Below are 21,022 nucleotides of genomic sequence, written 5' to 3'. Positions count from 1 at the left end.
ATGCTTTACTAACTACAATGTTGATATGTATAACCTATAATTCTAAAATCCTTCTCCCAACCCTCTACTCCTTCAGGACCTCCTCTTCTCCAATGTTGACCTGCAGCCTCCAGCCCATGCAATTATCAGAATTCAGCTGTAGGCCAATGACTATCAGAGTAAACATGAAGAATGGCTCACCGCTTCTCAAAGCTTGGAATTTTGAAAACATAATAATACACTTTCTACTTTTAGAGGTGGGGTTATGGGGGAACTTGCTATTCAGGTCAAATGAGTCAATCAAGATGAGAAAGTTAATGTATTTCAGTCAAGTATGTCTGTGCTGGCATGTACCACCACCAAGAGCAGTGCATATGGGAGTATTTCATTTTAAAGGATAGCATTATTAATGCCTCTTCAAATACCAAGTTATAAATTGGGTCTTTTAGTATTGGCTTCCACTCTGCACACTACTTAAACAAATCATGAGCATACTTCAAAGCCACCATAAACTTTCCTTCAAATTCCTCTTCTTGCAAACAACTGCACATCCTAATCTTCCTAATGTTTAACATTAGATATCCTTCAGATTAAAACTTCTTTAAAGGTCCCATGTTATAGATGTGCACTCCATCTTACCTTGGGGAAGGCCCCCCTCATCCCGCCCCAAGGTCAGGGGTATCTGCATTTAGGCAGAAAGATGGACTTGTCCTACAAGTGATGAGAGAGAGAGACAGACGGGGAGAAAGCAGAATATGCCACAAAGAGATCAACAAGTGTGAAAGTCCACAGGTGAAAGAGAACACAATACCCTCTGGAAATTACAAGTGTCCAGATCAAAGGGCTAGAGAGCAGAGTGATGAGAAAGTGAACAGAAACCTGGTGCCAGAAGGGTCTTTTTATTCTGGAAGGCTAGGGGAGTCTGAAAGGAAGGGCATGTGGCAAACAACCATGACCCATATCTTAGAATGATCCATCAGTCTGGCGGAAACTGGAGGGAGGCGTCGAAGCAGGGAGAATGTAGGAGGCTGACAGTGAAATTGGAAATAGAGGAGCAGTAGCAGTGGGAGCAAAAAGAAATGGAGAGATTGGCAGAGGTTTTTGGGAATGGAACTAGCCAGCACATCTTGTTACCTGACCGGTAATTCCTGGTTCTCTTTCTGTAGAAGTCAATTTTTCATTTCTGGTAATTGTAACACAAAACCACCCTGCTCTGAAGCAGAAAGAAAATTTACCTAAAGAAACTACTATTGTTATTTTCTTTGCTCTACATTACCCATGGTAAGAAGCACTGTCAGCCTAATAACGTGTGAGGAGGGAAGTAAATGCTACCACATAACAGGAGAGGAAGGTTGTTAGGGTTGATGGTTGGGGAAGGAATTAAAATCATTGGAGTCTAACTTGGGAAGTTTCCTGCTTTACACAACTGAAACGAAGTCAAATAATAGTACCCCCAATGCCCAAAGAAAGAGAAAGAAAGTACTTTCCACCAGTAAGCACCTAATGGTTAAAGGGGGCGAGGAAAGATGCCAGAAAGTCTAGAACACCTCCAGCCAATTGGCAGCCACACTTTGGACGCAGAGCATGGTTGTCACCAGGGTGTGCTAGAACAATCTTGGTGAAAAGGGACACCACACCTTATCCCATCGTCTCATTCTAGGACTAGCGTGTGTCACAGCATCTGTTATGGAATATTTGTCCCCTGGAGAAAAAAAAAGGTTCCAGGAACTAACTTTTAACTCCCTTCTTAGTCCATCATTCATTTCCCCAATTCATAGGAAGCACTGGTCCCATGCCAGGGGCTGTTCTAGGCCCTGTAGACAGGATCAATTGAGGCAGACAAGTGCCTTCTCTCACTCAATCCACATTCTAACCAAATTGCATAAGATTGACATTCTAACCAAACTGCAAGACTAAGGAACCCCATAGTAAAGAAAATTGACTGACTCATCTGACCCTGGGATCTTTATTATTTTATTTTATTTTTTTAAATAAACTGACTGCATTTATTTTGGGAAAACTCTACTCTAAACAATTTCCATCAACCTTCCATCTCACTCTGTTGTTTCTTCTCCAAAGAATGCATGTCAAGCTCTAGGACCTTGCAATCGCAGGTGGCCAGTTTCCTTTTCCTCGCACTCCTAAACATTAATTATTTTCCTGTGTTCCTTGAACCTACCACAGGGCTCTGCAAATAGGAGATAACTGTTTACTAAAAAAACAAAAAACAAAAAAACATAATTTGAAGTAAGTCACTGGGTGATTTATTAAAAAAGAAAAAGCTAACTATGTAGGTTGGCTCAAACAGCAGAGCCAATTTTTACAGTTAAATCTAATGTATATACAGGAGAATCCCTAACATATGAAAAGCCCATGCAGCACACAGGGACAGCTGTAGGTCTATAACACATGCTCCATTATATTTGCTCATGATGAATAGATTTTACTGGACACAGGATGGTTCATTATGTGAACAGTGCTCTTTCTGACATTTCCCTCTCTGCTTCCCTATCAAGAAAGGCTGCCAAAACCAATATTGTACTGAAAAATGAATAGTTACCTTATCAACATGTTTTTTGTTCATATCCTTGTCAGTATTACTTAATTACATGATATTCTAGCAATTTGATCATTCACTTAAACTCAACACTTTAACAAAATGACTAAAACACCCTAAGCTTATTCCCTTGCACTCAAAAATTTATGCCAATTGCTAATAACATAAAATGTATATCCTAAAAAAAATGTATATCCTTTAAAAAATTATTGAAGTAAATGCCTTTAAACAGGCTAAAGAAGATCAGGTAACTAATGTATGCAGACTACTGTACAGCTGATAAATCACTTTCACTTTTCATTTTAAAATATGATTTCATCCTTAACCGACTCTGTGGGCTAAGAAGATTATTACCCACATTTTACAGAAAAAGTAAAATTCCATTGATTTGATCAAAAGCACAAACTAATTACTTGGTTGTGCAAGAATCTGAATCTGTATTTTGATTCCAAATTCTAGGATCTTTCCATGGGTTAGACAGTTTCCATCCTTAACACTGTTTTTGGGAAGACCAGGTGGCTCAGCGGTTTAGCACCACCTTCCGCCCAGGGCCTGATCCTGGAGACCTAGGATCGAGTCCCACGTCAGGCTCCCTGCATGGAGCCTGCTTCTCCCTCTGCCTGTGTCTCTGCCCCCACCCCCCGCCTCTCTCTCTCATGAATAAATAAATAAAATCTTAAAAACAAAAAACAAAAAACGCTGTTATCAACATACATAGGTGATGAGATAAATGAGTTTAGAAGTTATCAAGAAAATAGGACTAATATGAATTTTAACAAATACAAGGACAGTACTTAACTATGACAAATACACAAATATAATCATTATTTAAGGCTATCAACTACACATATGAATAGATACCTTTTAGAGCTATTAAGAATATAAGCAGATGATGGGTAGGTACCAAAGGTCAGACTGTAAACTCCATGCGCACAAGGACTTGTATATTTTATTCACTGAGGCATTCTCAGTACACTCAATAAACACTTGAACAAATGAAAATGAAGTATAACATGGACTATAAAAATGAGGCTCTCAGATATAGAAGAATAAAGTTAGTTTATATTCAAACTCAAGAGACCAAGTGCAATCTAATTCGTTAGGTAATTACTAAGTAACCTGTAGGTAGGTGCTTATAATTTATGCTGTGCACATATGCTCTTCCCTTGTAGGTAATAAGCTGCACGAGATCTGGAAATATGTCAGGTTTGTACCCTCTAGAGTGCCTGGTTAAGCAACCTTTAATAGAAGAGTTATTTTCAACCCTGACCGTACATTAGCATTACCTGGAGAGCTTAGAAAGAAATGCCTAGAGAGCCCCACCAGACACCAACTAAATCTAAATCTCTGAGGGTGGGGACAGAACTTGGATTTTTTTTTTTAAAGTTCACATTTGAAACCCAGCAATAGGTGAGTGCCACTTCTGTAAACCAATAGTTCTCAAACTCTGGTATACAGGAGACCCAGAAGGTCCCACCCCCAGAGAGTCAGATGCCCTAGGTCTGGAGTGGTGCCTGAAAACACACACTTTTAACATCCAGGTGACCCTGATGGGGAGGGCGGGGAGCCCAATGGAAGAATAACTGCTGTATATCATCTACAACGTTTCTTGAATTAAAGAATAAATGTAAGAGATACATGGATAGGAAAACATGAAAAAAATATTTAAAATTTACATATAAAAGGAACTTCATGCTCAACATCACTGGTCATTAGAAAAACATAAATTAAATCCATAAGGAGATACCACTACATACTTACTATAATGGCTAAAATTAAAAACAAAACCACAATAACACAAGTGCTGATGAGGATGCACATCAACTCCCACTCTCACACACTGCTGCTGGGAAAACAGTACTGTACGCCAGGTTAGAAGAGTCTGTCCGTTTCTCATAAGTTAAACATGTACTTACCAGACTAGCTGGCAATCCAAGAGAAATGAAAATTTATAATCACATTAAAATCTGCACAGGAATGTTTACAGCAGCCTGATTTATAATGGCCCCAAGCTGGAAACAACTGAAATGCCCTTCAGCTGGTGAGTGGATAAACTATGATACATCCATACAGTAGAATAGTACTCATAACACACAATGCAATGAACTACCCATATTAACAACACTATGGATGAATCTCAAATGCATTCTGCTCCATGAAAGAAGCCACTTAGATAGCTGTATACTGTATGATTCCATCCATGTATATAACATTATATATGTTATATACATACATATATGTATAACATCCATTTATACCACAAAAATTAAAACTATAGAGAAAAAAAATTAAAAGCACAGAATAGTCACTGCCGGAGGCTAAAACTTGGGGGGCGGTGTTGATTATGAAGGGCCACTCATTACATGCATCTTATTATTATAAAACTGAAATCACTGCAACCTCAGGAATTAGGAACTTGACAAGATAATTATTTTCTTAAGTATGATCTACATCGTCCCCAGGACACATGATTTGATTTTCCTACTCTAGGTTCAGATTGCTTTCTGAGCACCAATGGCATCACACTCTCTCAAAATAAGCCACCAGGAGAGAAACACCCATGGCTCACAGTTTGTGTTTAAACTTGCAGCTGACTCATTTTGCCCTTGATAACTGAACCTTTCTCTCCTAATAACTTTAATTATAGCCATCTCTCATCCTAAAGCTGCCCCTTTCCCCGGGAACATAACTGTTAGCCTTGTGACCTCCTGACTGTGAGACACTGGGTAAATATGCCACCTCCGGGATTCAGTGTGCTAAAAACAGAGCCTACGTTTTTTTGTGCATTCCGCTCTCGCATATGGATGTTGTGAAGATTAGGAGAGGTGATGTACAGGCATGGGATTACTGTTGTTATGCTTGAAATAAATTTCATGGAATTTGTTCTAAACTTGTAATTACAGTAAATACCCTCCTCCTCTCTGCCATAACAGCAAGTATTCACACTGGAAATGGCATTCTTAGTCACTGTTTCCTCAATGTATTGCCAAAACCATGGGATCTGGAAGAGTGGCACCCGGTTTGGAGTCTCAATCTGTAACTTTGTGAGCTCAAGTAAGCCACTTACCTTCTGTGAGTCTCACTTCAAGTATGTGTTTCTCTAGGGGATAGTTTGAAGGCAAAACGAGGCACACATAAATAAACTACTATATAATGTCTGGTACAATTTCTACTCTCTGATTTTTACATAGAAGTGACCAACCAAGAGATTCACTCTGGGCTGGATGAAACAGATTGCCCCAGTGTCATCAGAGTATATCAGTGTAGATCTATGACCTGGGAGGTTTAACAAACGGTTCACTACTTAACAGTCTTATGAGAAATCAAGTCAAGAATGAAATGGTTGATTTGAGAGAAAAGAAGACCAAATAGGTGTGTTTCAAAGAGCTGGTGTGGTATGCAGGGAAAAGAACATAAGCTCTGATGTCACCCAAACCAGGATCTAAATTTCAGCATTTATGAGCTTAGGGAAGCTATACCACCTTTATTTGCATACTTTCTAATCTATAAAATGGGTTGTTATCTTGAAGGGTAAGAAATAAATAGTAATGTAGAGAAAGTATGGCAGGTAGCATATCCTATGCATAGGTGGGCACTCAAACAATGCTTGTAGTCATGCATTAATTCAACAAGCATTCATTAAGTATCATATACACTAGGCACTATATGAAGCCTGGTCATCACTTTTACTATTTCCTAAGAGGACTAGGGCAAATCTAAGGTGAAAGAAGAACAGATGGTAGTGTCTTTATTGCTCCATATAAAGGGCAGTTCTCACGGCCCAACAGCTCCCTGATAGCTTAATGCTCTGATTAAAACACAACAGAATGGATCTAATTTTCTTAACCTTTTTTCTTCTTCACTTATTCAATTATTTATTTGGTACTGCAAATCTGCCCTGACACGTGAAAATTCCTAGGAAGTAACAAATTTATGAGTTAGAAGAGGTGGGACAGCTACACCTTTCTGTAATGCTCTCTTTTTATCCCTGGCACCTCCTCTCTTCTGGTTCCACTGTTTTCTGGCTTTGCAACCTTGGGCATGTCACTTACCCTCTCTGAAGCTGCTTCATCATGAAGATGGGAATGGTACCATTTAGCTTTGCTGATGTGAGTTAAGGATGTCCGGGAAAGAGAAGATACATGGGTGGGAAACACAAAGAAAGCAGAAGAGAGGAGAGACAAATAGAAAAGAGTCAGAGACACTGACTCAGAGAAGAGGAAGAGAGAAGGAGGCAGACATACAGGAATACAAAATTTGCATAGGACCCAAATCTCACTCAGTAAGTGTAACCCTTCATGCTGGGGATGTGATCCAATTGAAAAAAAGTCGATCTCTGTTGTGAAACTTATGATTTTTAGCATTTCCCAACAATTAATGGTCATCTGCAAGTAAATGGTGATGGCTTGATCATCATCAAGGAAAACATGAAAATCAACTGAGGGTCACAGAGATGATAAAACTACCTGCAGAAGAGCCAACAAACTTAAGTTTTAATAAATGTTCTAAGCAGTCACATTTAAAGTGAGCCATACTTACTTAATTCCTAAGCATGATGCTACTGTGCCACTAAAAACTGTGTAGTATTATATATACCATGCATTTGTACCAACATGTAAAGGGTTATACACACTAAATTATTTGCTGGATTTCTGAGCAAGTGAAAGGATTTTCAAAGACAATAGAAATGGTTAACCTATGCTGATTTTTAAATCCCAATGCTATGAATGCTAATTTTCGTCTTCTCTCCTTTACTCATGATGCATGAGTTTAATCATCAGAAAGCTTTAACTAGGTTCTGACCCTCTTTATCTAGTTGAATAATTCTGTTCTATAAATATTAACCGAACTCTGATTATGTGAGTAACAAAAGGAATATAGGGATGATTACAAAATCATTCCTGCCTTGAAGGGTCTTGGGCTTTGAGTTAATTGCAGGCCAGCAATGCACATTGTTTGGATAGACGTTATATCATATGACAAAGAGATTCATGTGCTGAAGAGTATCAGGATTAAGTCAGGCTGGTCAACACTATGCCCAGATGAAATGCACTCAACATATTTCTAGGCACAGCCAAACATTTTCCCTCTTGGCACCACCTTTGCTTCTTCCTCATCTCTTTCCTTTCAGGTTTCAACACTCACATATGCCCTCTATCAACCTTCGAAGGTGCTAGTCTTCTCTATAACCCTACTGCTTATATACATCTGGGTGAGGGGTTTCCACACCCAGCCCCTCACCACAAAATCTCCATCTGCTTTGCAACAGAACCCACTCCCAAATGATATGAAATGCACAACCTGGCCTTAGTCTGGAGTATCCTGAAAGCAAGACTACCCATTTCTCTGAAGAAATCATAGTCTGTTAATTGGCCAAATTAATGCTGATATTCCTCATCAAGTGCCTAAACAAGGCACTGAGAAAAATGGTATTATGAGAAAGTAAAACCAAACGTCACAAGCTGACAGTTTTATTTGCATAGTGTTTTAAAAATATAGTAATGGAAAAATAATCAGCTAGATTTCTGCATTTCCCAAAAGAACCTGAAGATCTGGCCACAGTGGGTTCCATGCCTCTTCACAGCAACAAGGGACAGGCATGGGTGGCAGATGTCTCCTTGAGATAGAGGATAAGCTCTCAAGTATATGACAGTTCTCCTGAAGATTCCTGTGATCATCAAGAAGCTATGCTAGATGCTCTGTGCTTAGACATCAGACTGGAGTTTAAGGACTGGGACTAGAGCAGTAAACAAAACATCAAAGTATCTACCTTTGTGGAACTGCACTGTGGTTTTAAATGGGTGTTGAAGGAAAGGGAAAGCAACCCACTAAGAATATTTGTAAGTGAAGGTATTCTAATGTTCCCTGAGGAGCTCTCTATTTAATGGCTGGAGGGACACCTTTTGCTAAGTAAATGGTCAATCCCTAGCCTATCAGTTTTGATATTTAAATGAAGTGTGCTTAAAATGAAGGTACAGAGTTGATGATTTGGGAGTCCAGATAATTATGAAATTACAGTATAAAATATCACCAGGACTGAAAGTGGATTTCTAAGTTCATTTGTGGATTCAATTATGTCCATATCTTATATCCTATGTATTCCCTATGTGACCTAAATACATGGTCTAAATTTCTGCTAAGTCTTCAGATTAGCATTAAAAAAAAGAGCTTATCCTTACTCTAAGCATTTAAATGTGCCAACAAAATTACATTTCATATTAGATTATTTTAATACTAAAGATCACAGATTCAGTCAATTCTATTTTTGATCACAAAGTGAAGCCCTTATATTTCAAAGGTTTCTGAATATCAAGTTACTGTCTAATGTCAATTTCTGCCTTGCTGACCTGCCCTGAAACTTCTCCAACCTGCTAATTATGTAATCGGTGAACAAATAAAGTATAGGAGAATGACTGCTTGATGACTTGAGAAAGTGTCCATTCAGGGCTATCTACACATTCTCATTAAGTTCTCCTGATGCTAAAGTGCAGGAAGCCATGAGTTGGCACAGTGAAGACAGTTAAAGTAAAACAGTCAAAGAAGAGAGACATTACCTGAACATATTGTTGGGCTAAATTACAATCACTTTATCTAAGGAAGTATGGTTATTACATCTGCCTTAAACCAAATCATATTGTTGGTTTCACAACTTGGGTTAAGTTAAGAATACGATTCCCATTTAGGGGAATGGAATCCTTTTCTCTGGAATTGTTCCTTAACTCAGTTATCATCACTGCCACCATGTGTAAAAATAATCTTCAATCTTGACTTGTACGCCTCTGAGAATTACAACTAAGAAAAATGGGCACCGGCAGGGAAACCAGGCTATACAGACAGTAGGTGACTCAAACCCGGGTCTTCCGGCTGCTAAGCTCATGTTCTTGCCACTACAGGCCCTTTCTCAGTAATAACCAAAATCTCAAGCAGGCTTTCAAAGTTTGCACTGTCTCATTTGATCTTGGTAATAATCTTGGGAAGCTGCAACAGACATAATATCTCTTGTATACAGCAAACAGGTCCCCAGGTATGGTATTTATGGAAAAACCTTAAAACAAAACAAAACCCAAACCAAAAACCTGCCCTTGTTTCTGATTGTGGTTTAGACCAGGAATCAAAAAAAAAAAAAAAAAAAAAAAGACCAGGAATCAGTAAACTGTTCAAAGAAGTTGTATCTAATGGCTGGTAATATCCATAAGACATAAACAACTATTAAAAAAATTACTGTATGCAACTTAAGTATGTTGCCTTTTGAGTAATCATAGCTTCAAATGAGTACAACATACCTGTTATATTTATATTCTAAGGACAGCAAATACCAGGTATTCGTATTATCCCTTCAGCACACTTCATAATCCTTCAGCACACTCTACCTTGCTGGGCCTGAACCCAGCCTCTGAATCTTTCTGAACATATAGCTCTACGCAGCCCCTATCCATTGATTGGCAGTATCAGCTACAAATAAAAGCTGCATTTTCCCATTCTGACCCTCTCCTATATTGTATAATGGTTGTTTCTTGCATTTTTCTTTGCTTTTGATTTATTGATGGTTCTCCATTATTTCATGTATGTATTTATTGTCTTTCTCAAGTACAGGGACTCTGCCTTTTATTTATCTTGGAGCACCAAACACAATGATTCATATATACAGCAGTCACTCAGAGTGTTCTGAATGTATCTAAAACAAATGTATAGTATTTATGGAAAAAAAATCTAAAGTCAAAAAAACAAAAAAACAAAAAACTGTCCTTGCTTCTGATTATGGTTTAGCCCAAAGGTCAGCAAACTTTTCTGTAAAGAGCCAGATAGCAAATATTAAAAGCTTTTTTTGCCAGATGGTCTCTGATAGAACTACTCAACTCTGCCATTAGTGTAAAGCACACACAGAAATGAGGAAACAGATGAGTGTATCTACATTCCAATAAAACTTTATTTTGGACAGTGAATTCTGAATTTTATAGAATTTTTACACATCACAAAATACTATCCCCTTCTCCTAACTTTTCCCCAGACAACTTAAAAAATGGGAAAAAAAAAAAACCCCATTCTTGGCTTTTAGGCCATAGAGAAACAAAAGAGGCAGGCTGCACTTGGCCCACAGGCTCTAGTTTACTGATCTCTGGCCTAAATCTCTGGTTCTCAAAATGGGAAACTCGGGTGGTCTGCAAGATCCTTTCAGCAAGTCCAACTACCTATGTGTGCGGCCAGAATTTCTTTGTAGACATCCAGCAAAACAATGTACCACAACAGACTGAGCACAGAAGAAAATATGAGGATCCAGCTGCCTTCTATTAAGCCAGAAATTAAAGAGATTTACAAAAATGGAAAACAATGTCACACTTCTCCCTAGTTTTTCTTTATGTTTGGAAAACACGTAGTTGTATTTCATAATCCTCTTTATGGTAACATGTATGGGGTTTATTATTGATTTTTTAAATGGATTCATATTTTTTTTTTAATATTTTTTATTTATTTATGATAGTCACACAGAGAGAGAGACAGAGAAGCAGAGACATAGACAGAGGGAGAAGCAGGCTCCATGCACCGGGAGCCCGACGTGGGATTCGATCCCGGGTCTCCAGGATCACGCCCCGGGCCAAAGGCAGGCGCTAAACCGCTGGGCCATCCAGGGATCCCTGGATTCATATTTTTAAAATTTCTCACAGTTTTGATTTCTAATGTGATAAATGTCAATAGCCACAGCCCATGTAAAAAAAACCTCTCTGGAGGCCCTCGGTAAATTTTAAAAATGTAAAGGGATCTTGAAGACCAAATAGTTGGGAGAGCCAGCTGCTGAGCCACAGCTGAGTTAACTTACTCCTGTGGCAGGGTGTGTGGAGGCAGCATGCAGGCCACTTCCTCAGACCACCTGATTTCAATCCCCCACTTGGCTTCTCCCCACCAAAGAGCTTCCCAGCACTTCTGTGATTAGATTCTGATTCGGCAAAATTTAATCCCATGCAGTTTATGTGTGTGTAAATAAAGTTGGTGAGAGCGTGGTGGTGATTTTTATGAAAGAACCTTTCTGATACACACAGGCCTTAAAACTGTTTCAGCTTCTATTTTGCCAAAATAGGTACCAAGAAGCAAGAATCTCTCTCTGGCTTCTGGTTTCCAATCTTAAAAAAAAAAAAAAAAAAAGTAATTCCTTGCCTTTAGAACATATTTCAAAACAAACAATCACTGGCTCCTGTATAAATCCTAGTCCCTTCAACTTGGCTCACTTCAATTGTGGGCTCCCGATGCTAATCAGCATCCTCAGCAATGCTACATCTAAAGCAGTAAAATCCATCATACATGGTACTAGTTTGACAGTACTAATAATGTAATAAACACTGTATCTTGCAAGTAAAGTACATGTGCCTTAAAGAGCATTTTAAGAGGGCATATAATATTTTGCTTGTTCTGACATTAGAGATTTAAAAACTTTTTAAAAGCATATTTTAGGAGAAACAAAAAGGGAAAGTTGTCTTAATTCCAGTGTTACCATATATAGGGAAACCCTATATAAGGAAGCATTTCTTTCAATATAAAATTACTTTGTGATAAAGTTTAACTGTCTATCCAAATGATGTGTAGTATTGCTGGCCTGGGGAAACTGTCTCAAACCCCTCACTCCTGATCATTTTCTAGAACATTAAAGAAATTAACAACTATGATTCCTACATTTGTCATTTTGTTGAATTATATATCCTTAATACAAAAGTGTTTCCTCTTAAGTATATAATTCTTTTTTTAAGTATATAATTCTAAAAGCCTTTATAAGCTTTCTCTTACAGAATAATAACTTTGTAAACAATAACAAAAGTAGAAGAAATTCATATTTTTGGATATTTATCCTTCAACCTATACTATCGAGTATCTTTTGAAAAATCAAGAATTATGATTAGATGCTAAGTCTGCCATAATTTGTCATTACTGGCTGTGAGTAGAAAACCAAAATACATTTAGCTGGTCTGGCCCACAACAAAACTGAAATTCACTAGCGCCTTTAAATCAGAAAGACACTAGCAAATTATTATATTACCTGTTTGGAGAATTATCACCCATGTAGGGGGACGATGTAATTTATATTAGAAGGATTTTGGTAGCTGTGATGTTCAAAGAAGAACAAAAAATAGACGAAAACGTGGAGAAAATGCTTACTGTTTAAATCCACGTAAAAGCAAAAGTCTCATCGTGATTGCAAAACATTCCAAATTGTGAAACTTAAGTTACTTGTAAAATAGACAAAAGTAGAGCTGCTTCCTCAGTCGTTTTTTGAGACCTCAGCATCAATTTAAAGAAAATGCTTATATTTAAAAGAAAGCTTATTTCAAAATATGAATCCTTACACTAAGGACAAATAAGGACATGAAGGAAATTTACATCTAATAAGACAGTGCTCCACGAGTATGCAAATGAAGATGATGAGAAATTGAAGTCTACAAAAAAGTTCTTTCTTTCACTACCCAATTCTTTAAGGAATAAGAGTCGGGAGCCTAGAAGAATGACAACTTGTGCTAATGTAAAAACTATCAAAATTATATTAAATTGTTCTGTGGATTATGCAGAAAAAAAGAGGAAAGGTAAGGATGGATGTACTTCACCGTGGAGAAAAGATCTACTGTCAAATACTGTCTACAAAAATTTTTCCGTGTAATGAATCATCTTTCCCAGTCTCATTTTTAAATCAAAATTATGTTCGAATCACAATCACAATCACCTGGAATTTATGCTACCACAAAAGACCAAAGGGATCCAGAAGATCCTGGTCCATATTTGAGAAGAGAAAACTAGTTTGAGAAAACACTGCTGCTACTACTCAAAAGGCAGCAAAACCAGAATTCAGACTGATCATTTTAAAAGTGTGGCACAGCAGTTTAAAATGTAAAATACCATTGCTATTTTAATAAAATAGTTCCATTTTAATTTCCCAACTCCCCCTCTCCAGCAGTGGAACAATACAGTGTCACTTTATCGAACCGCTGGGAAATTTTCTTAGCACTTTGTGGAAACTGTTGGCTTTCAGAAATGGACAGGCTGATTTGAACCAAAAGTTAGACAAAATACAGAATTGCAACAACAATTAAAAGCAATTTAGAAAGAGGATCAAGCCAAGCAGAGAGGCAAACTTTCTAAAAATCAGTTTTCTGGGGCTGTTTATCAGGTCAGTTCCCTAATTTCAAAAAGGCCAACCAAAGCAAAGCATGCAGACTTACATTGCTTCTTTAGTTCTTTCAGCTGTTGTTTAAACTGTACAAATTTTGCATTATTTTGAAAGTCTGCATCACAATTCTTATTCTGTAAAGCCAAAAATTTCTTCTCCACTAACAATTTTAGGTCTGGTATTTTTTCTGGACGTTCTTCTTTTACCTGAGGAAGACAAAACATTGGTCTCAGTTCAATGTTAACAATGACACCGTTTTTTTAACATTATTTTTACCTCATTTCATTCAAATAAAAAAACACAGTGAGGTAGAAAACAGAATCCTGACAGAACCAGAGAGGTTGAGACTTGTTCCAGAACAGGCTGCTGGTAAACAGTGGGGGGAGCCATTCGACCCGTCTACTCATCACTTTTCTTAAACCCACGCCCCAGTGCCCTATTAACTTGCTGTCTCCTGACAGCTACTAGGGAAACATCTCACACCAGCACAACCCTGTGCCCTCCACCTTCAACGGAACTTGAGCCTCGTGGCTTCCTCCTTTTTGCCAAGTCTGCTCAGTCCCCTCTCCTACTACCCAAGTGGAGATTCCAGCCTTCATTCTCCCCAGGGCTCGCTCCTCTGCTCCGCTCTCTGCCCCAGCAGGGGAGAGTGGCTGCTACTTCATCAAAAAGTTGAGGCTTTAATCTTGAACTTCACCCTCTGCTGCCACAATTAGGAATGAGTTCCCTGTTCTGTTCAAAGCTAAATTCTCAATCTATATTCCTTTTGTTCCTCCCAATATTTTATCATAAAAAATAAAGCTCTTGTAAGAATTGTATTTTGCCATTCACCTGCCTCCTAGGTGCCCCCAATTAACACTTTACTGGGTTTGCTCTATCACCGTATCTGTCCCATCTGTGTTTTTCTTTCCACACTCAACCTTGCTTTCAAGTTCATTCTTTTTTTTAATTTTTTAAAGATTGTATTTACTTATTCATGAGATATACAAAGAGAGAGACAGACAGAGACAGAGACACAGGCAGAGGGAGAAGCAGACTCCATGCAGGGAGCCTGATGTGGGACTTGATCCTGGGACCCCAGGATCACTCCCTCGGCCAAAGGCAGGCAGTAAACCACTGAGCCACCCAGGGATCCCCTCAAATTCATTCTTAATTTCATCTTCTTAACCTCTGTCAAAACAAACTTTCCCCTCGAGAAGCTTTTTCCCCTAAAACCTCTACATTGGCTCTTTACTCCCAAATTGAACAATAAACAACCTCCTCTAATCCCTGCCCACCCTCCCCAGTTCTTTTCTCTTTGTTGTCTAGCTGCTTGGAAAAAATCATCTCTACCCACTGTTCCCACTTCCTCAACCTCAAACTGTAGCCACAGCCATCAGGCTGCTCCCCAGCCCCTGTGCACCTTACCCCCACATCACTGTAATTGCTCTTCCTCGGGCCTTCATATTTGGCCCCTTGATCACTGGCCTTTTCCTGATGCTGCTGCCACCCAAGCAAAATTCACCAAACTCTCCCTCGTGTCCCAACACGCCTTAACACAGAATCTATCACAGCCCCTGTAATAGTCAACTGCATTTATTTGTACGTTTCTTTTCCCTCATAAAATGCACTCTTTGAAAAATGATTTATCACTGTGTTTGCCAGCACCTGGCATGTAGTAGGTAATATTCAGTGTATGTGCTTTATATATTTCAAGTGAATTCTCTTACATGCTCCAAATATACTTTCCCATTCAAACCCACAATTGATCGACTTCCTGTCATTAGTCAAGTATATAATTTCTGAGCTGGAGGACAACTTAGAGGTCTTCCAATCTTGATGTCTACCTTCCTCAGTTTCATAAATAAAATTATATAGAAAGAATTAAATGACTTGTTTACTATAATCCAGTTGGTTGAAGGCAATGTTAAGACTGCAATATAGATACAGAAAATTCTTGCATTTGGTTCCAGTCAATGGAATGTATTTCTTATCTCTTTGAATCTGAGTATCAATGCATGTGAAGTCAAAAGATGACCTGCAATTTATGTTTCAATAATATTTTGTCATGGAAAGAAGAATTATATCATCTTCTTTTGTTTAACAGCTATAGATTTTAATTAGCTAAATCAAAAACGAAAACTAAGCACAAAACCAAAATGCCTATATGTGTATTTATAGTACTGAGTGTAGAAACTATCTTCTCACTGTATGGTTGATATTCAACCAGTGGTGGATCCATCATCAAAGAGAGTTGTGAAAAATATGGAGAAGCTTTAATGACACATCTTATATGTAATTAAAAATGATAAATAAGTCCTATAAGGCTAAGGAACCAATAAAGCTCAGTTTGGAAAAGAGAAGGTAGAGAGGTAATTTAGTAATAATGCCTCATGTCTCAAGAATAAGAGCTGTTACACATGGTGACTAGCTATCCTCACCTCTACCATGGATAGAACAAGATGAAACAAGTTCAAGATTGTAGCATGAAGTTCAGATTAGATACAGCAAATAAATGACAAGATCTCAAAATAAATAAATAAATAAATAAATAAATAAATAAATGACAAGATCTCACAAAAGAATTAATTATAGCCTCTCATTCTGGATTTATAAAATAAAATTGACTCAGATCCACCTGAGATGTTAATGGTGATTTTACAGGCAGGTATAAAGGTGAACCTTTTCAAGGTTTTTAATGGGGCTGAAATTATTATTTAATCTGAGGCAATCAGAGCAGACCTGAGTAGATGATCAGTAAACATAAAAGTTCTTTTCCAATAAAGTCTCTAACCCACTCAGATATACTTCATTTCCCTAGCTTCATTACCACCACTGCTGAGGAGCTGTCTGGAACGTGGGGTGGAAGAAATGCAGAAAGGACAGGTATTTTGAGGCTGACAACATGGCAACCTGAAATAGGACTAGGAAAACCTGAATAAACCAAATTTAGTGATTCAGAGATAATCTTTTCCCCCAAGGACAGATCCTCAAAAGAACTGTGCAAAGCACATGAATTCATTGCGGCACGTATCTTCTCTAGAAATGTGATGCTGCGGGTGGTACAACTATGCATGACACAGAGAACTTACTGTACTCTAGCTATTAAAATAAGAGCCTGGAAAATATTAAACTCCTTATCTGTTTAAATCAATGCGATAAATGGGGCTTAATGATATTTTTAATGGAATCTTGCTCTGTTTGTATCTTCAAGAGAAATAAGATCTATAATCCCAAAATGAGAAGAAAAAAACATTCTTTGGGTAGCTGATCGTGAATGCTATCTAGTCTGAAAAGGGTAAGGAAGGCCCTCTTTCCCCAGGACAAATTTAAAATACTCCCAAGAAATCTGAGATCAGAGAAGAGATTTTATTGGATCCTCAGTCCATCCCTTTCTCAAGGATAAAGTCCCTATATACAGGACTTAAAACCTAACCAAATTAAAAGACACAGGGTGTATCAGTTTGCTAAAAGGCTATCACAACAATGAACCAGAGGTAGTTTAAGCAATAGAAAATATTTTTTTGTACAGATCTGGAGGTTGGAAGTCTTTGGCCATCTTCTCCTTATGTCATCACATGGTCTTCCTTCTATGTGTCTGTGTCCAAATTCCCTTTTCTTATAAGAACAGCAGTCCTAACAGATCGAGACCCATCTCAAGGACTTAATTTTAACTTAATTACCTCTTTAAAAACCCTATCTCCAAAACCATCATATTCTAAGGTACTGGGGATCAAGACTTCAACATATGCATTTTGGGAGAACACAATTCAGCACATACACATTAATAAATTTATGAAATAGGACTTTAAAGAGATCTAGTACACAGCAGGAAAGACATTCAAAATGAGAAGATGGGAAAAGAAAGAAAAGAGATGCAAAATGAACTCTAAAAGAATCAAAGAAGAAAACCAAGGGTGAGGAATGCCACAGAAGAAAGATAAAGAGAAAATTTCCTTAATAGAGGTGCTTGTCCTTTGGGAAAATGATCCATGAGAACTCTAAAAGGAGACTGATTTCATGACTAGGTACTGTGTAGACGGCAGTGGAACTAGTTACCTGTCTCAACCCACTTGCTTCTGAAGCTTCTCTCAGGGACAGACTATTTGCCTAGCATCTAGTGTTCTTCCTGTTGTACAGCAGGTGCTCAAAAGATGTTGAGGAACAAGTGAACTTATGGGCTGCCAGATTATACCGTACTGGGATGAGAGAAGAGACTACAGCAGTTTTGTGTTAACAGATGATTAAAGTTTGGCAGCAAAGGAAGAGAGAGATGGGAGCAGATCATGGGAAAGAGAGACTCATTTGTTTGCACAGAGTATAAGAAGAGCTTGAAATCAAGGTGACATTATGGAAGAAAAAGGACCCTGCAATCAGATAGATCTGGAACCACCCTATGTATGGACCTTGGGACAATCCTTCCAGGTCCTGGATTTCTCTTATCTCTTTTTATTTATTTATTTTTTAAAGATTTTATTTATTTGAAGATAGAGAAAAAGAGAGAGCACAAGAAGGGGAGGTCAGAGGAAGGAGACTCCCTGCTGAGCACGGAGCCTGATGCAAGGCTCGACCCTGATACTGTGGGATCATGATCTGAGCCGAAGGCAGACACTTAATTGACTGAGCCACCCAGGCAGCCCTCTCTTACCTCTTAATTAGGAATTAGAAACACCCACTTCAGGGCTGTGAAGACTTAATTAAATCATGTTTGTATTTCACTCTGGCATATAGTGGATGTTAAAATTCTTTATTTTTTTCCTTTTACCTTTAGCATACAACCTTGACCATGGTTGTGGACTAAGAAGAAGGAGCCAGTGGGGAAACATAAATCAAAAATGCTAAGAGACGGGATCGAATCCCACGTCGGGCTCCCGGTGCATGGAGCCTGCTTCTCCCTCTGCCTGTGTCTCTGCCTCTCTCTCTCTCTCTGTGACTATCATAAATAAATAAAAAATTAAAAAATTAAAAAAAAAAACCTTTAAAAAAAATGCTAAGAGAAAGGGAGTGACAGATTTCATTAAAGAAAATCATTTAAGTACTAGGGCAAAAGCTAGAGAGGAAGGAAGACCAGCTGGGAAAGCACAACAACAGTTTTTACCAGGTGTCATGAATGCCTACAGGGCTGGACAAAGATCTGAGGAAACCCCAATAAGAGGACAACAGGAAGTGGTGAAGACCATGGTAAAGTAGACAGTACAAGCCCCAGGTGAGAGGAAGCTGCTACACAGCTCCAGATGACTGTGGCCACGTAAAGAGCAAGTCCAAGTTTTAAAGAAAAATTAGAAATCTAGATTTTTTTGTGACACATTTTCTAGTTTTTAAAACAATGCATAGTCCAAACAATATATCAGACTAAAAGTCCATGAGTTTGAAACTTCTATTCAATGCAAAGGAGGTAGTTTAAGACATAAAAATAAAAGTACTTCTGTGATCCACAATATTTGGGGGTCCAGTGAAACTCCCAGATTTCTACTTGAGGGATAAAAATATGGTCCTTTCAAGCAGGACAGAGAATAATGGAAAAAAATAACAAAAACGAGAGGGGAAAGTAAAGGATTCCATTTTGATGTGCTAACCCAAAGTATTTATGATGAAAAATGTAGGCTCTACCCTTGAGATTAAAAATGAGGCTCTACTCCTCACTGAATGAGCTCAGAAAAGTTCCTAAATGCATCTAACCTTAGTTTCCTCACTTCTTAACAGAAAATGCCAATGGTATCTGCCAGAGTTTTGCTGAGAAAGAGATGGAATGAAGCAACAAGGCATGAGCTGTAGGCCGCAGAGAATATTCAACAATGAGTAGCTGAGGTTGTTGCTGTCATCACACACTTATCTTTAGGGTGCCTGGATATATAGGTCTGCAGCTCAGCAGCCTGGCTGGAAAACATCCACATTGAGGAATCACTGTGTAGATTTTAGTAGAAACCATGGAAATGAATGGGATTACCAAGAAGACTAAATAGAAACCAAGAAGGACCAATGGAGTATATCATATTTATGGGGCAGCTAGAGGAGTCTAAAAAGAAAAAGGACAAGCGTTAAGAAGACAAACAAAAGAAAATACCCCAAAAGTCCAGGAAGGAATTTCAAGATCTGTCAGATGCTACAAAGAAGTCAAGCTACATAAGGATTGAGAAGTGTGCTCTGGACTTGAGGACTGGGTCACTGGGGACTTTAGCAAAAGCAGAGAGACTCTAAAATATCCAGACCTTTGTTCAATTCATTGTTTCAAAAAGATGGAACAATAATAGGGAAAACACACACAAATACCCCAACATTCCATAGGCTCTCCAAGTGCTCCGTTTTAGCTCAAAATCATTCGTGAATGTGGAATTCCACTGAATTGGGGCCCAGAGCTCTTGTGCCTGCAATATTTCTTTGTGTCAGCAAGGAAAAGGCAATCAGTGAGCTGTCAACAACTAACTTGGGCCTCTGGTGGCTCTTTATCTACAAAGAAATGGATTTGTTTTAGGGAAAGGGACTTTGGTTGAAACAAAAGGCAGAATTTGGTCCTTACCCGTGTCATTTTCAACATATTATACCTCATTTCTTTCAAGTAGTGTTGTATACATATGCAATTACTCAAGGTATGTCATTTTATTGCCCTAGGGCAAAGTCAAGGTCTTCTCCTCCTCCAATAATCATTATTGCCGTATAGCTATCATTTCACTAGGAGGGGAGATCACAGGAGCTAAGGATATTAATGGGCTGAGTCATTCACACACTTTGAATCATGTGAGAATCTAGTATAAAATTAGTCATTCTTGTAACTAAACCAAGACTCAGATGGATTTATTCTCTAAAACAACCACTGTTATATGTTTGGCTCTGAAAATAATACATACCTAATGATTTACATTTTGGAAATCACACAACCCTAGAAGTTTATTATGGGCACACAGCAGTGATAAGCAATTTTACGTGTTCTGCTCAGTACACTAAGTACTCCAAGCTCTTACTTCATGTTCAGCTTGATCTAAGCTACAGGACCTGCTTTCATGCTGGGAATCCAATCCAATCCAATCCAACTGATCCAGAATCAATTGCCTCGATTGATCCTAGAACATTCATTTAACAAATATTTACTAAGTCCCAACTGGGTACCAGGCATTATACTAAGCACTGAGACATTTATGGAAGCTGGCCCACATTTATGACACACCACCAACCTAACTGGTCATGCACAAGGTAAGTTTATATAGGCCAACACTGTCTCCACCTTTATATACAAAAAAGCTTGGTAACATTTTTATTGAAAGGCATGTCCAGGCCAAGAATCATTACGCTTTCACTGGGCAAAATCTAATTGCATGTACATATGGAGACAAACTATATTTTCTACTGAGTTTACTATACTGTCT

General features: G+C 38.3%; 1 protein-coding gene across 8 annotated transcripts in view; it reads right to left on the bottom strand.

Annotated features, from left to right (window-relative positions):
- Positions 1-21,022, bottom strand: part of NSMCE2 (NSE2 SUMO ligase component of SMC5/6 complex) — a 214,119-nt gene that overhangs the window by 135,148 nt on the left and 57,949 nt on the right. For all 8 annotated transcript variants that reach the window (XM_077847191.1, XM_077847197.1, XM_077847194.1 and 5 more), the window contains one exon: positions 13,735-13,888. In XM_077847191.1, coding sequence (XP_077703317.1) covers positions 13,735-13,888 — 154 coding nt within the window. The remainder of the gene's footprint in view (positions 1-13,734; positions 13,889-21,022) is intronic.

Source organism: Canis aureus, chromosome 14 (assembly GCF_053574225.1).
Source record: "Canis aureus isolate CA01 chromosome 14, VMU_Caureus_v.1.0, whole genome shotgun sequence".
In the NCBI taxonomy this organism is placed as follows: Eukaryota; Metazoa; Chordata; class Mammalia; order Carnivora; family Canidae; genus Canis; species Canis aureus.
Note: the sequence above shows the minus strand (reverse complement) of the source record. Positions and strands in the feature narration are given on the sequence as shown.